Genomic DNA, 12187 nt, shown 5'->3' on the forward strand with positions numbered 1-12187 from the left:
GCCGGGTGTGGCCCAAAAACCAAAAAAAAAAAAAAAAAAGAAATCACAATGCAAATTTGATGGTCTTTCTGTCCTACACAAAATTAAACTACTATTTTATATACCAACTTTTGTGATACTAATATTAATAAGTCTGATATGTAATTTCTAACCAAATCATAAGTTTGTATCCTGATTAATGAAAATTTTCTTTTGCCATCATATGAAGCTATGTGATGCTGGGGACTGAATCTGGGCTCTTTGAATAGTTGCATGCTAGGCATTCAGCTCTAGCCCTCTGTTATCTTTGAAATGTTTTATTCATTTAACTGGCTTCCAGTAAGTGATACCATAGATCATTAAAAATCTAGGTGATGGGGCTGGAGAGATAGCACAGCAGTGTTTGCCTTGCAAGCAGCCGATCCAGGACCTAATGTGGTTGGTTTGAATCCCGGTGTCCCATATGGTCCCCCGTGCCTGCCAGAAGCTATTTCTGAGCAGATAGCCAGGAGTAACCCCTGAGTGCTGCCGGGTGTGACCCAAAAACCAAAAACCAAAAAAAAAAAAAAAAAAAAAAATCTAGGTGATGCTTTGATTTTGATATTATAAAATATTCCAGTAGTGCTTACACATATACTTTTAATTTGTCATGTAGTTACTGAAGTATGTTTTAGAATTCAAATTATATTTTAAAGTAAAAAGAATTCTTCAGAAGTTCTTGTTGTAAAGCTGACAATGCTTTTAAAAGGGAATAATAATCTTTGTTTTTTCCTCTATTTGACTCCAGAGAGTCAACCAGAAATTGCTTCTCATAGATTTACTTATATGTAGGTGCATTACATGCAGAATAATGAAGAGCTTTCAGATTAGGTGATTTTTAAGTTATTAAACTGTATGAGAATCTTCATTACTCCTTCAGATGGACCTTTTTTATTGTGGACCATTGCTCAGGATTTTGATTCCGCCAGATTTATGTTTTGGGGATAATCTGGGTGGATGTAGGTTTAGAGAGAAACTATAAATTGCATAAATTTGTCTTGGTCTTCCCATAGCAGGTAGGCTTTGGGTTTTGATCAGGGGATATTTATAGTTATATCCACTCCGGAGCAAATACTTGTGGGGAGTCAGGAAAGGCTGAAGATTAAAAGTGACCTTTTTTTTTCCCCTTTAGGATAAAAATTTTGTAATGTCATATTATCTTGTATAGAGTCTTTAGCCTTAATTGTGTAATTTTAGAATAAATCTTTTGGTTGTTGTTTTTGGGTCACACACAGCAGTAATCAGGGGTTACTCCTGGCTCTGTGCTCAGAAATTACTCATGACAGGCTCAGGTGACTGTATGGGATGCCAGGGATTGAATTTGGGTCAGCCACACGCAAGGCAAACACTCCACCTGTTGTACTATTTGCCTTGGCCCCAGAGTTAAGATTTTTGGATTTTTTTGGTTTTTGGACCATGTCTGGTGACGCTTAGGGGTTATTCCTGGCTATGCGCTCAGAAATCGCTCCTGGCTTGGGGAACCATATGGGACACTGGAAGAATCGAACCACGGTCTGTCCTAGACTAGTGCAGACAAGGCAGACGCTTTACTGCGTGAGCCACCGCTTCTGCCCCAATTTTTTAATTAAAACATTTTTTTGACCATAGATTACTACTTTTCCTGTGTCCTTTCTTTCTATTGATGTTGTAAGACTTGTGATTTGCATGCACCCATGTTTGTGGCATGTGCATATTTGTTGATTTTTGGTTTGTCTTTGGGCCACTCCTAGCTCTGCATTCAGAGATAGGAATCACTCATTGTCGGCTCAGGGGACCATATGAGGGGTGCCAGGGTTTAATCAGGTTGCCTGTGTTTAGGGCAGATGTCTTACTTGCTATGCTGTTGCTTCAGCCCTTTGTTTTGGTTTTCTTTTTGTTCTGTGGTACTTCAGGTGGTGGTGGTAGTGGGGGGAGGTCTCACATGTGATGCTTGTGGCCTTTCTGGCCATAATGCTCACCTTTAGTTATAGTGCTTGCACACACCTTGGCTACAGTGTGGCAAGACTTGGCTGCTGATGGGTGATTGGAATTGCAGAAAACAGTGCTACCAGGACTGCAGTTTATAGGGAACAGCATCAGGAATCTAATTACCAGTACCACCTCGTATTTGCAAGTCAGGCACTCTGAGCCTCTGAGCCATCCCAGAATCCTGTTTGTTAAGATAACATGTTTGCATACACTTCGTGTAAAGGGACAGGTAGAAAATATTGTAGTCTTTATCATATACTGTCAGTTGATTGAAGAGTAGCATAACTAAAGTCAATAAATTTCATTTGCGAAAAAGCAAATGGCAGCTCAGGGCAGATTTAGTTCGCAGATTGAGTGCTGACCCTGCTTTAGATCTTTGTGTCTATATATAACATTTTACTGAAATATTTTGGATTGGATACTTACAGTCACTATTGATTTATTTGCTTGACTTACTACACGTGTAAACTCCCCAGTGAAAAGAAATAAGTGCCTTTTGCCTTTTTTTTTTTTTTTAATTTTTGGGCCACACCAGCTATACTCAGGGCTTTTGCCTGGCTCTGTGCTCAGGAATCACTCCTGGTGGTGGTCAGAGACCATATGTTATATGGTTATACCTTGTTTATCTGTGTGCAAGACAGGTACCATATCCATTATACAAGCTCTCTGATTCTCTTTAATATTTTCTGATAATAAGAGGTTTTCACATTGTCCCCCCCTACCCCCCGCCTTTTTCTTTGATGTGGTGGTCAAGATTTACTGCTGTGCTTAGAAATCACTCTTGTTGATGCTCAGGGGATGTGTGGTGCTACAGATTGAATCTGGGTTAGCATAGTAAGGTAAAGGACGTAAGTTAAATACCTTATCTTTACTTTGGTTTGTCTGGGGGTTGCCACACTCTACTATGCAGAGTGGCTTTGTACTCAGGGAGACACCTAGAAGGGTTTGGGGAACCATATTGAGTGCCACATACAGAACCTGAGTCATTCACATATCAGGCACTGTATGCTATCTATGCTATACTCGCTGTACATCTCTCCAGCCCCACAAAATCCATTTTTAACTTTAATTCTGTAGGATTTTGGGATTTTTCTTTCAACAGTTTCTTCTAGACAAATAAAACCTAATTTATTCTGCATTTAAGTTACTGTTTGGACTTTGGGGGAGACACAGCGCACTTTAATGAGACAATTTTTATTAGGAATGCCATTGTTTGTGGATTCAAGGAGTAGGACCTTTGAAGGCAATCTAATATGCACCATAAGAATGCTACTTAAAAAAAAAAAAAAAAAAGAATGCTACTTAAGGGACCCGGAGAGATAGCACAGTGGTGTTTACCTTGCAAGCAGCCGATCCAGGACCAAAGGTGGTTGGTTCAAATCCCGGTGTCCCATATGGTCCCCTGTGCCTGCCAGGAGCTATTTCTGAGCAGACAGCCAGGAGTAACCCCTGAGCACCGCTGGGAGTGGCCCAAAAACCAAAAACCAAACAAAAAAACAAACAAACAAAAAAAGAATGCTACTTAAGGAGTTTGTTCACACATGCCATATTTCACTTCAGATTATTTTCTTTCTCTGTTCTGGGTCTGCACAACCTCACTACTTGGGTTGTCTTAAACCTGGACCTTCTCTGCATGCAAAGCATGTACTTAGCCTGTTAAACTCTTTTATTGACCCAGATTGTTTTGGGGGGGAAATGAATGGGGGCAAGGGGGTTGGGCCACACCCAGTAGTGCTCAGGGGTTATTCCTGTTTTTCCACTGAGAAATCACTCTTGGCAGGCTCAGGATACCATATGAGATACTGGGAATTGAACCTGGGTTGGCTGTGTGCAAGACAAATACCCTCCTTGCCCATTGTTTTTTTAAAAAAGGGAGTGGGCAATAATTTGGGACAATTTTTATTTCTTGGCTTTAGAGATGATGTTTTAGAGAATTTAATATTTTATTCAAACTTTGTTTTTCCATTTTCTGTAAAACCAAATAGCCTTGATCATTTTCTTTCTGAGATAAGTTCAATCTTTAAGTACTTTGATTAAATAAGATGAATCTGTTTTCCTATTTTCTAATTCACTTACACTTCATTTTTTAGTTGACTTCCAAGAAGATTACATAATAGACTTAAATAATTCACTGTAAATAATCATTTTCATTTGATTTATAATATGGATACCTCCGTATTATAAGTGCTTAAGAATGATACTATTTTTTATTACAAATTTGTTCAGATCTGGGCTCATATCAGTAGGACAGCAGGTAAGGTGGTTTCTTTGCACAGCCAACACAGATCTGATCTCCATCACCATATTTGGTCCCCTGAACCTGTGAGGAGTAATTCCTGAGTGCAGAACCAGGAATAAACCCTGAGCAACTGTTTGGGTGTGGCCCCAAAGACAAAGCAGCAAAAAAATTTCCCCCAAATTTTGGAGATATTTTCTATAAATATATAATTTTTCTACTAGCCATATTTTTTGATTGTTTTTGGGCCACACTCGGCAACGCTTTACTCCTGGCTCTGCACTCAGAAATTGGTCCTGGCAGGCTCAGGGGGACATATGGGATACTGGGAGCTGAACCTGGGTTCTGTCCCGGATTGGCCTCGTGCAAGGCAAATGCTCTACTGCTGTGCTATCTCTTCGGCCCAACTGACCATATTTTAAAAAACAAAACAGAAAAATAAATGTTTATATCAAATATTTTTATTGTAGCTTGGCTAAATGGTTACAGTAATGATAACATTTGTGGGGCTTTTGTGGGGGGGGGGGAGGGGGGTGCACACCTAGCATTGCTCAGGGCTTATTCCTGGCTCTGCATTCAGGGATGATTGAGGGACGACATTAGGTGTGGGGGATTGAACCTGGGGTGGCCAGGTATAAATATCCTACCTTCTGAACTATTGTTCCAGGCCCACTTTACTGGTTTTGATGTATAAAGTGACGGTACACCACTTTCCATTACTATTCATACCTCTTCTTTCCTTTCCCTCAACTCCCTCTTCCTACTGCTCAGTAACAAGATTTTTGTAGTCAGAGACCAAGTGATTTTCATCATTCGATTATTTATTTTGATAGATTAAAAATATTTTAAAATTAACACAAAAATATTACTTTTAAAAATTATTTTTAGGAGTTTAGCAGTTTGTCTGGGTGCCATTACTAGTAGTACTTGGCCACTTAGACACAGTGGTAATGGTACTACTTAAGCCTGATGGTGTTGGAGTCAACTTGTGCTCCACCTCGAAAGTGTTGGGGTGGTGGATGTAAGGTGTGTGTGTATGTTGGGGGTGGTCATGTGGTGCCAGCATCAGCACTGGGCCTCCTTAAGCACTGAATCACCTCCTGGCCTTTAAAAATTATTAATGAGGGGGCTGGAGCAATAGCACAGTGGTAGGGCATTTGCGTTGCATTAAGACAACCTGGGACAGAACCAGATTTGATTCCCAGAATCCCATATGGTCCCAGGAGTGATTTCTGAACGCAGAACCAGGAGTAACCCCTGAGTGCTGCTGGGTGTGACCCAATAAAAAAACAAAACAAAAAATTTTTTACTAATGAGTTACTTTTTAATGGTATTGTCTTTGAAATCCAGTGTGTAATTTATACTTAATGCCAATCTTAGTTCAGAATGGCCACATTTCAAATGGTCAGTAGTGATATGTGAAACTATTAGTTGTTTGATCCATGAGTATGAGAAGTCAGACTCACTAATTGGGAAAGTGTAACAAAAAGTTTTAAAGTGAAAATGTATGTAATTACCAAATAGATGAACTAAATATATGTTTATTTGTTAATAAAAAATAGTTTTTATTTTGCATTTTATATTTGTTTCATTTTCAACTCAGTAGCTACCAAGATTAAATTTTTTCCTTCATAAAAAATTAAAATATCAAAGGAAAGATTAAAAAATTAAAATATGGCGCTTTTTTTTGGTTTTTGGGCCACTCCCAGCGGTGCTCAGGGGTTACTCCTGGCTGTCTGCTCAGAAATAGCTCCTGGCCGGCACGGGGGACCATATGGGACACCGGGATTCGAACCAACCACCTTTGGTCCTGGATCGCCTGCTTGCAAGGCAAATGCTGTGCTATCTCTCCGGGCCCAGTGTGGCTGTTTTTTAATTAAATAATGGTAACTGATTTGTTCATTTATTGATTGTTGTAGAAATGTATTGGTTTTATTATTTTAGTTAAAAATGATATGAAGAAAACAAGTTTATAACACTATTGCCTTTATGTTCGTAAATTAGGTTTCTATGATCAGAGATATCCGAGAGAGGGAGATCCGGATCTATACAGATGCAGGCCGCATTTGTCGACCACTTCTGATTGTGGAAAAACAAAAGTTACTTTTAAAGAAGAGACATATTGACCAGTTGAAGGAGAGAGAATATAACAATTACAGGTAAGAACGAACTCGCAATGTGAAAAATACGTGTATTAAAGAAAAATTTAGATATAGTTTATGTACTATTGATGTATACAATTTAGTAGTTTATTGTATATTCACAAATTTTTACCTAACACCACTATTTAGTTCTAGCATTTTTGTTTTGTTTGTTTGAGTTTTGGGCCACACCTGGTGGTACTCAGGAGTTACTTTTGGCTCTGCACTCATTGCATTCCCGGCAATCTCAGGTGAACCATATGGCATGCTTGGGATTGAACCCCGGTGGGCTACATGCAAAGCAAATACCTTACCCATTGTGCTATTGCTCTTGCCCCACAATTCTAGAATATTTTATTATTTTGTTTTTGCCCCATACCAATAATACTCAGGGCTTACTTCTGGCTCCATGCTCTGGGATCACTTGTGCTTGAACTCGGACAGTGCTTCTTAATTATTTTCTGTCATGCCCCCCTAGGAAGAAGAAAACATTTTCTGCGCCCCCCACGCAACTATAAATAGTATCTTTATTAAAAAAACTTTAGCCTGCAAAAGAAAAATATATAAAATAATTTGAGCTGATTTTTATTTTTTTTTTATTTATTTTTGGTTTTTGGGCCACACCCATTTGACGCTCAGGGGTTACTCCTTGGCTATGCGCTCAGAAGTCGCTCCTGGCTTGGGGGACCATATGGGACACCGGGGGATCGAACCGCGGTCCATCCTAGGCTAGCGCAGGCAAGGCAGGCACCTTACCTCTAGCGCCACCGCCCGGCCCCTTCTTTTTTTTTCTTTTTTTTTTTTTTTTTGAGCTGATTTTTAAATCAGAGGTGATGTCTGGATTAATGACTATAGTGAGCACGTTTTGCATTGCATAGCTTTTTGAAGCAGGACACAGCAACTCAGCTCCAGAGACATACAGAGACATAAACACGAGGCTTAGCTTGTTATGACAGTGTTTGCCAAGGTCAAACACGCCCCCCCTTTACGTAGCCTCGAGTCCCCCCTGGGCGCCCTTGGGGGGCACACCCCACTATTTGAGAATCACTGAACTAGGGGGAACATATGGGGTTCCATATGTTCCATATGGGTTCAGGCAAGTGCCTTACCTGCTGTATTAACTCTCCAACCCTTAATTCTAGAATATTATTAATCACCTTCAAAAGAAATTATTTCCTTATTTTTGTTCTTGTTTTTTTTTGGGCCACACCTGTTTGATGCTCAGGGGTTACTCCTGGCTAAGCGCTCAGAAATTGCCCCTGGCTTGGGGGGACCATATGGGACGCTGGGGGATCGAACCGTGGTCCTTCCTTGGCTAGTGCTTGCAAGCCTGACACCTTACCTCTAGTGCTACCTCTCCGGCCCTTAATTTATGTTTTTTTTTTTTTTTTTAAATATGGAACGCTTTACGAATTTGCGTGTCATCCTTGCGCAGGGGCCATGCTAATCTTCTCTGTATCGTTCCAATTTTAGTATATGTGCTGCCGAAGCGAGCACTTAATTTATGTTTTTAAGCAAGAGTGTTTTATAGGGTTTTACTTAAATATTGAAATGACCCATTAAACTTTATTATTTAATCTATAATATAAGCAGTAGAGATGATATATAAAATCATCAACATAATGCAAAATAAATTTAATAAGAGGTTAACCTGCTTTAAAATGAATCTTTAATATATATATTCACATATTTTCCCTCTTCTGATTTTTCTTCTGTGATGACTGGGGGTTGTGACCACTTGGCTGCAGTATTCTCCAGAGATTTGGTCACTTTAATTGTTGTACTAAACACATACTTTGTTGTGTTATTCTGGAGTCTACACTTTTTCGTGGCAGTGGATCTTCTAAACCAGAGAGCCTTTGGGATTGCTCCGAGGGCATATGGAATGGTGCTGGGAATCAAACTCATCCTTACACTCAGAAATGAGCAAATTCTTCTTTTTTAGTTGGCAGGATCTTGTTGCCAGTGGGGTAGTAGAATATATTGATACTCTTGAAGAAGAAACTGTGATGCTTGCAATGACTCCAGATGATTTACAAGAAAAGGAAGTTGCTTATTGTTCCACATATACACACTGTGAGATTCATCCGTCAATGATTCTTGGAGTTTGTGCATCAATTATTCCCTTTCCTGATCATAACCAGGTTGGTAGCAATGCTCAACTTCTGGTTTGTGGTGAATTTGGGAAAGTAGAATAAATAATTAGGGATTATTTTATAATCTCTTTCTAAAAAATGTCATCTCATTAAAAGGCCATGACCCCATCCTTTAAAAGGAGGAGAGGGAGACTGAAACCTTCCAGAGAAGCAGTGTTTAAAATGCTTAACTATTGTACTTCAGTGAAAAGAGCTTTAATTATTCTAAATGATTGCTACTTATCTTAGAGAAAAACAAACTTTTCCAATTTTACCCCATAAATACTTGATTCTCTCATTGATCTTTTATTTTCATTTCTGTCTTTAGTCCCCTAGAAACACTTACCAATCTGCTATGGGTAAGCAGGCTATGGGAGTTTATATCACCAACTTTCATGTTCGTATGGATACATTGGCCCATGTTCTTTATTATCCTCAAAAACCTCTTGTGACAACACGGTCTATGGAATATCTGCGGTTTAGAGAGTTGCCAGCAGGTATGTTCAATTTTATTCTGTATATGTTAAGGTCCTGCATGTTTAAACACTTTTATTTGTTTGCAAGGGTTAATAAAATGCTTGCAATATGACAACACGGTATATGGAATATCTGTGGTTTAGAGAGTTGCCAGCAGGTATGTTCAATTTTATTCTGTATACGTTAAGGTCCTGCATGTTTAAACACTTCTATTTGTTTGCAAGGGTTAAATAAAATGCCTGCAATATAGCCTCTGTTCTCATGAAGTTTGTATGTTTGTTTTGTTTTTTTTTTGTTTTTTTTGGTTTTTTTTGGTTTTGGTTTTTGGTTTTTGGGTCACACCCTGCGGTCTGCCCAGAAATAGCTCCTGGCAGACACGGGGGACCATATGGGACACCAGGATTCGAACCAACCACCTTTGGTCCTGGATCGGCTGCTTGCAAGGCAAACACCTCTGTGCTATCTCTCCGGGCCCTGTTTGTTTTGTTTTATTTTTATTTATTTATTTATTTATTTTTGGTTTTTGGGCCGCACCCAGCAGTGCTCAAGGGTTACTCCTGGCTGTCTGCTCAGAAATAGCTCCTGGCAGGCACGGGGGACCATATGGTACACCGGGATTCGAACCAACCACCTTTGGTCCTGGATCGGCTGCTTGCAAGGCAAATGCCGCTGTGCTATCTCTCCGAGCCCTTGTTTTATTTTTTGGGCCACACTCAGCATTGCTCAGAGATTACTCCTGTGCCCAGAAATTATTCTTGGCAGGCTCCGGGGACACTTTGGGATGTCAGGATCAAACCTAGGTTGGCTGCGTTTAAGGCAAATGCCATACTCACTGTGCTATCACTTTCGTGGAATTTTTTAATATGGAAAACACAAGAGACTGGAGTAATAGCACAGTAGGTAAGGTGCTTGTTTTGTATGCCACTAATGCATGCTTGAGTCCCAGCACTCCACATAGTATCATGAGCTCCACCAGTAGTGATATCTAAGCACAGAGCCAGGACTAAGTCCTGTGCACATCTGTGTGTGCCCCCACTCCCCACAAAAAAGAATAGAAAGAAAGTAGAAAGTGGTAAAAAAAATTTCCCAAAGAAAGTTATAGTCTTTTTTTTTTTTGGGGGGGGGGGCACACCCGGCAGTGCTCAGGGGTTGCTCTGGCAATGTGCTCAGAAATCGCTCCTGGCAGGCTCAGGACCATATGGGATTCCGGGATTCGAACCACTGTCCTTCTGCGTGCAAGGCAAATGCTCTACCTCCATGCCATCTCTCCGGCCCCAAAGTGATAGTTTTTTTATTGAAAATCTAGAGTAAATGTCATGGAGATGGTAACTTTTTTGGAGATTGGTTTTCTTTCTTTTTTGGGGGGGGGGCGTGTGGTCACTCTTGGCAGGCTTGGGGGACCATATAGGATGCTGGGATTCAAACCACCATCCTTCTGCATGCATGGCAAATGCCCTACCTCTATGCTATCTCTCCAGCCCCTTTTTCTTTTACTCTCTTTTGTTTGATTGATTTTTGCCATACCCAGTGTGGCTTTTTGGGCCACACCCAGTGGCTCTCTGGTTACAACTCCTGCTCTGCATTTAGAATTACTTCTGCTAGGCTCTGGGAAAATGGGATTCCGGGGATCAAACCCAGGTCAGCCACGTGCAAGGCAAATGCTCTACCCACTGTGCTTTCCCTCTGCCCCCCCCCTTAAGAATTTTTGATTGTAGATACCATTTTTCAATAAAATTTGTTCTGTAGTGTTTTGGTTTTGGTTTTGGTTATTGATTCTCAGGGCTTACTCCTGGCTCTTTGCTTAGGGAATCACTCCTGGCAGGCTTGGGAATCATGTAGGGGGCTATCGGATTGATCCAGGTTGACTGGATAGACATCCTCCTTGCTGTACTATAGCTCCAGCCCCAAGGTAGTGTTTTTAACTGTTAATAAACTGTTAACTACAAATTGCTAGTAAATTCTTACAGAATTATTTTCATAATTCTCCACAAGGGGTTACTCTTGCTTAGAGAAACAATCTGTTAGGTCTTCTCCATTATGTTCATTTCTTAGAGCTGTGAACAGTACATGGTTTTCTTCAAATGTAGTACCTTTTTTTTTTTTTTTTCATTGCTGTGGAAGGAAAGAAATAGAAATGAAGGCTTATATTTGAAGTAAAAATGTTTCTTCCTTTGGGACTAATGTGAAGTGGTAAAGGCACGACTGGGAGGGAATGCATGCCTTTCAGTTGTTATTGCTGTTTTTATTAAAGGAACATTGGTTTATAAGATGTATGTTTTAGGGGCACAGTTTCATAACACTTCAAAAATAGTTTCATATTGTATCCACCACCAAAGTACCAAGATATGGTCTGCCCAGCCCCCTCCCCTGTGATTACCTGTGCTTACCTGTGCTTAGATCAATATTTCTTTTTTGGGCCACACCCTGTGGTGATCAGGGGCTACTCCTGGCTCTATGCTTAGGAATTGCTCCTGGCAGGTTTAGGGGACCATATGGGATGCCGGGCATTGAACCCAGGTCTGTCCTGGGTCAGTTGCATACAAGGCAAACACCCTACCTGTGTGCTATCACTCCGGCCCCTCAATCAATATTTCTTTTTTTTTTTTTTTTTGGTTTTTGGGCCACACCTGGCGGTGCTCAGGGGTTACTCCTGGCTGTCTGCTCAGAAGTAGCTCCTGGCAGGCACGGGGGACCATATGGGACACCGGGATTCGAACTAACCACCTTTGGTCCTGGATTGGCTGCTTGCAAGGCAAACGCCGCTGTGCTATCTCTCCGGGCCCCAATCAATATTTCTAACAAGGTCAATATTTTTGTGAAAAACCTTCCAAGGCATTTTATACATTATCTCCTAAGCACTACAGAAGTTTCATGGTTTTACACCAGCAAAATGAATACAACAATATATATGCTAGAAGGTGCAAAAATAGTTTAAAAGTGCATTTTAAAATGGATAAATCTATTTTGAAAACTCATGATTTGGTACCTGGCAAATAGTAAGGGAGGAATACATATTAGTTGATTTAGTCATAGTGGTATTTTTATTAGCTACCGTTAGTAAATGGGAGATGGCATCCGAAAGGCCATTTGCCTGAAGCTAACAAAACTTAAAATAAGAAAATTTGTGAATTCATATTTGAAAATATAACCTGTGTTTTCCTCATTAACAGGCAGAAACCTTTGTTCATTTTTCTTGTGCTCTTCACTCTTGA

The 12187-nt window shown here is 40.2% G+C and overlaps 1 protein-coding gene and 1 non-coding gene across 2 annotated transcripts in view; one reads left to right on the forward strand and one right to left on the reverse strand.

Moving 5' to 3' along the window:
* Positions 1-12187, forward strand: part of POLR2B (RNA polymerase II subunit B) — a 49836-nt gene that overhangs the window by 19627 nt on the left and 18022 nt on the right. Inside the window, exons 14-16 of the mRNA XM_049789935.1 lie at positions 6227-6381; positions 8309-8507; positions 8827-8995. Coding sequence (XP_049645892.1) covers positions 6227-6381; positions 8309-8507; positions 8827-8995 — 523 coding nt within the window. The remainder of the gene's footprint in view (positions 1-6226; positions 6382-8308; positions 8508-8826; positions 8996-12187) is intronic.
* LOC126032947 (U6 spliceosomal RNA) lies at positions 7754-7860 on the reverse strand. The gene has a single exon (XR_007504106.1). It is a non-coding gene; the product is annotated as a U6 spliceosomal RNA (small nuclear RNA).

Source organism: Suncus etruscus, chromosome 16 (assembly GCF_024139225.1).
Source record: "Suncus etruscus isolate mSunEtr1 chromosome 16, mSunEtr1.pri.cur, whole genome shotgun sequence".
In the NCBI taxonomy this organism is placed as follows: Eukaryota; Metazoa; Chordata; class Mammalia; order Eulipotyphla; family Soricidae; genus Suncus; species Suncus etruscus.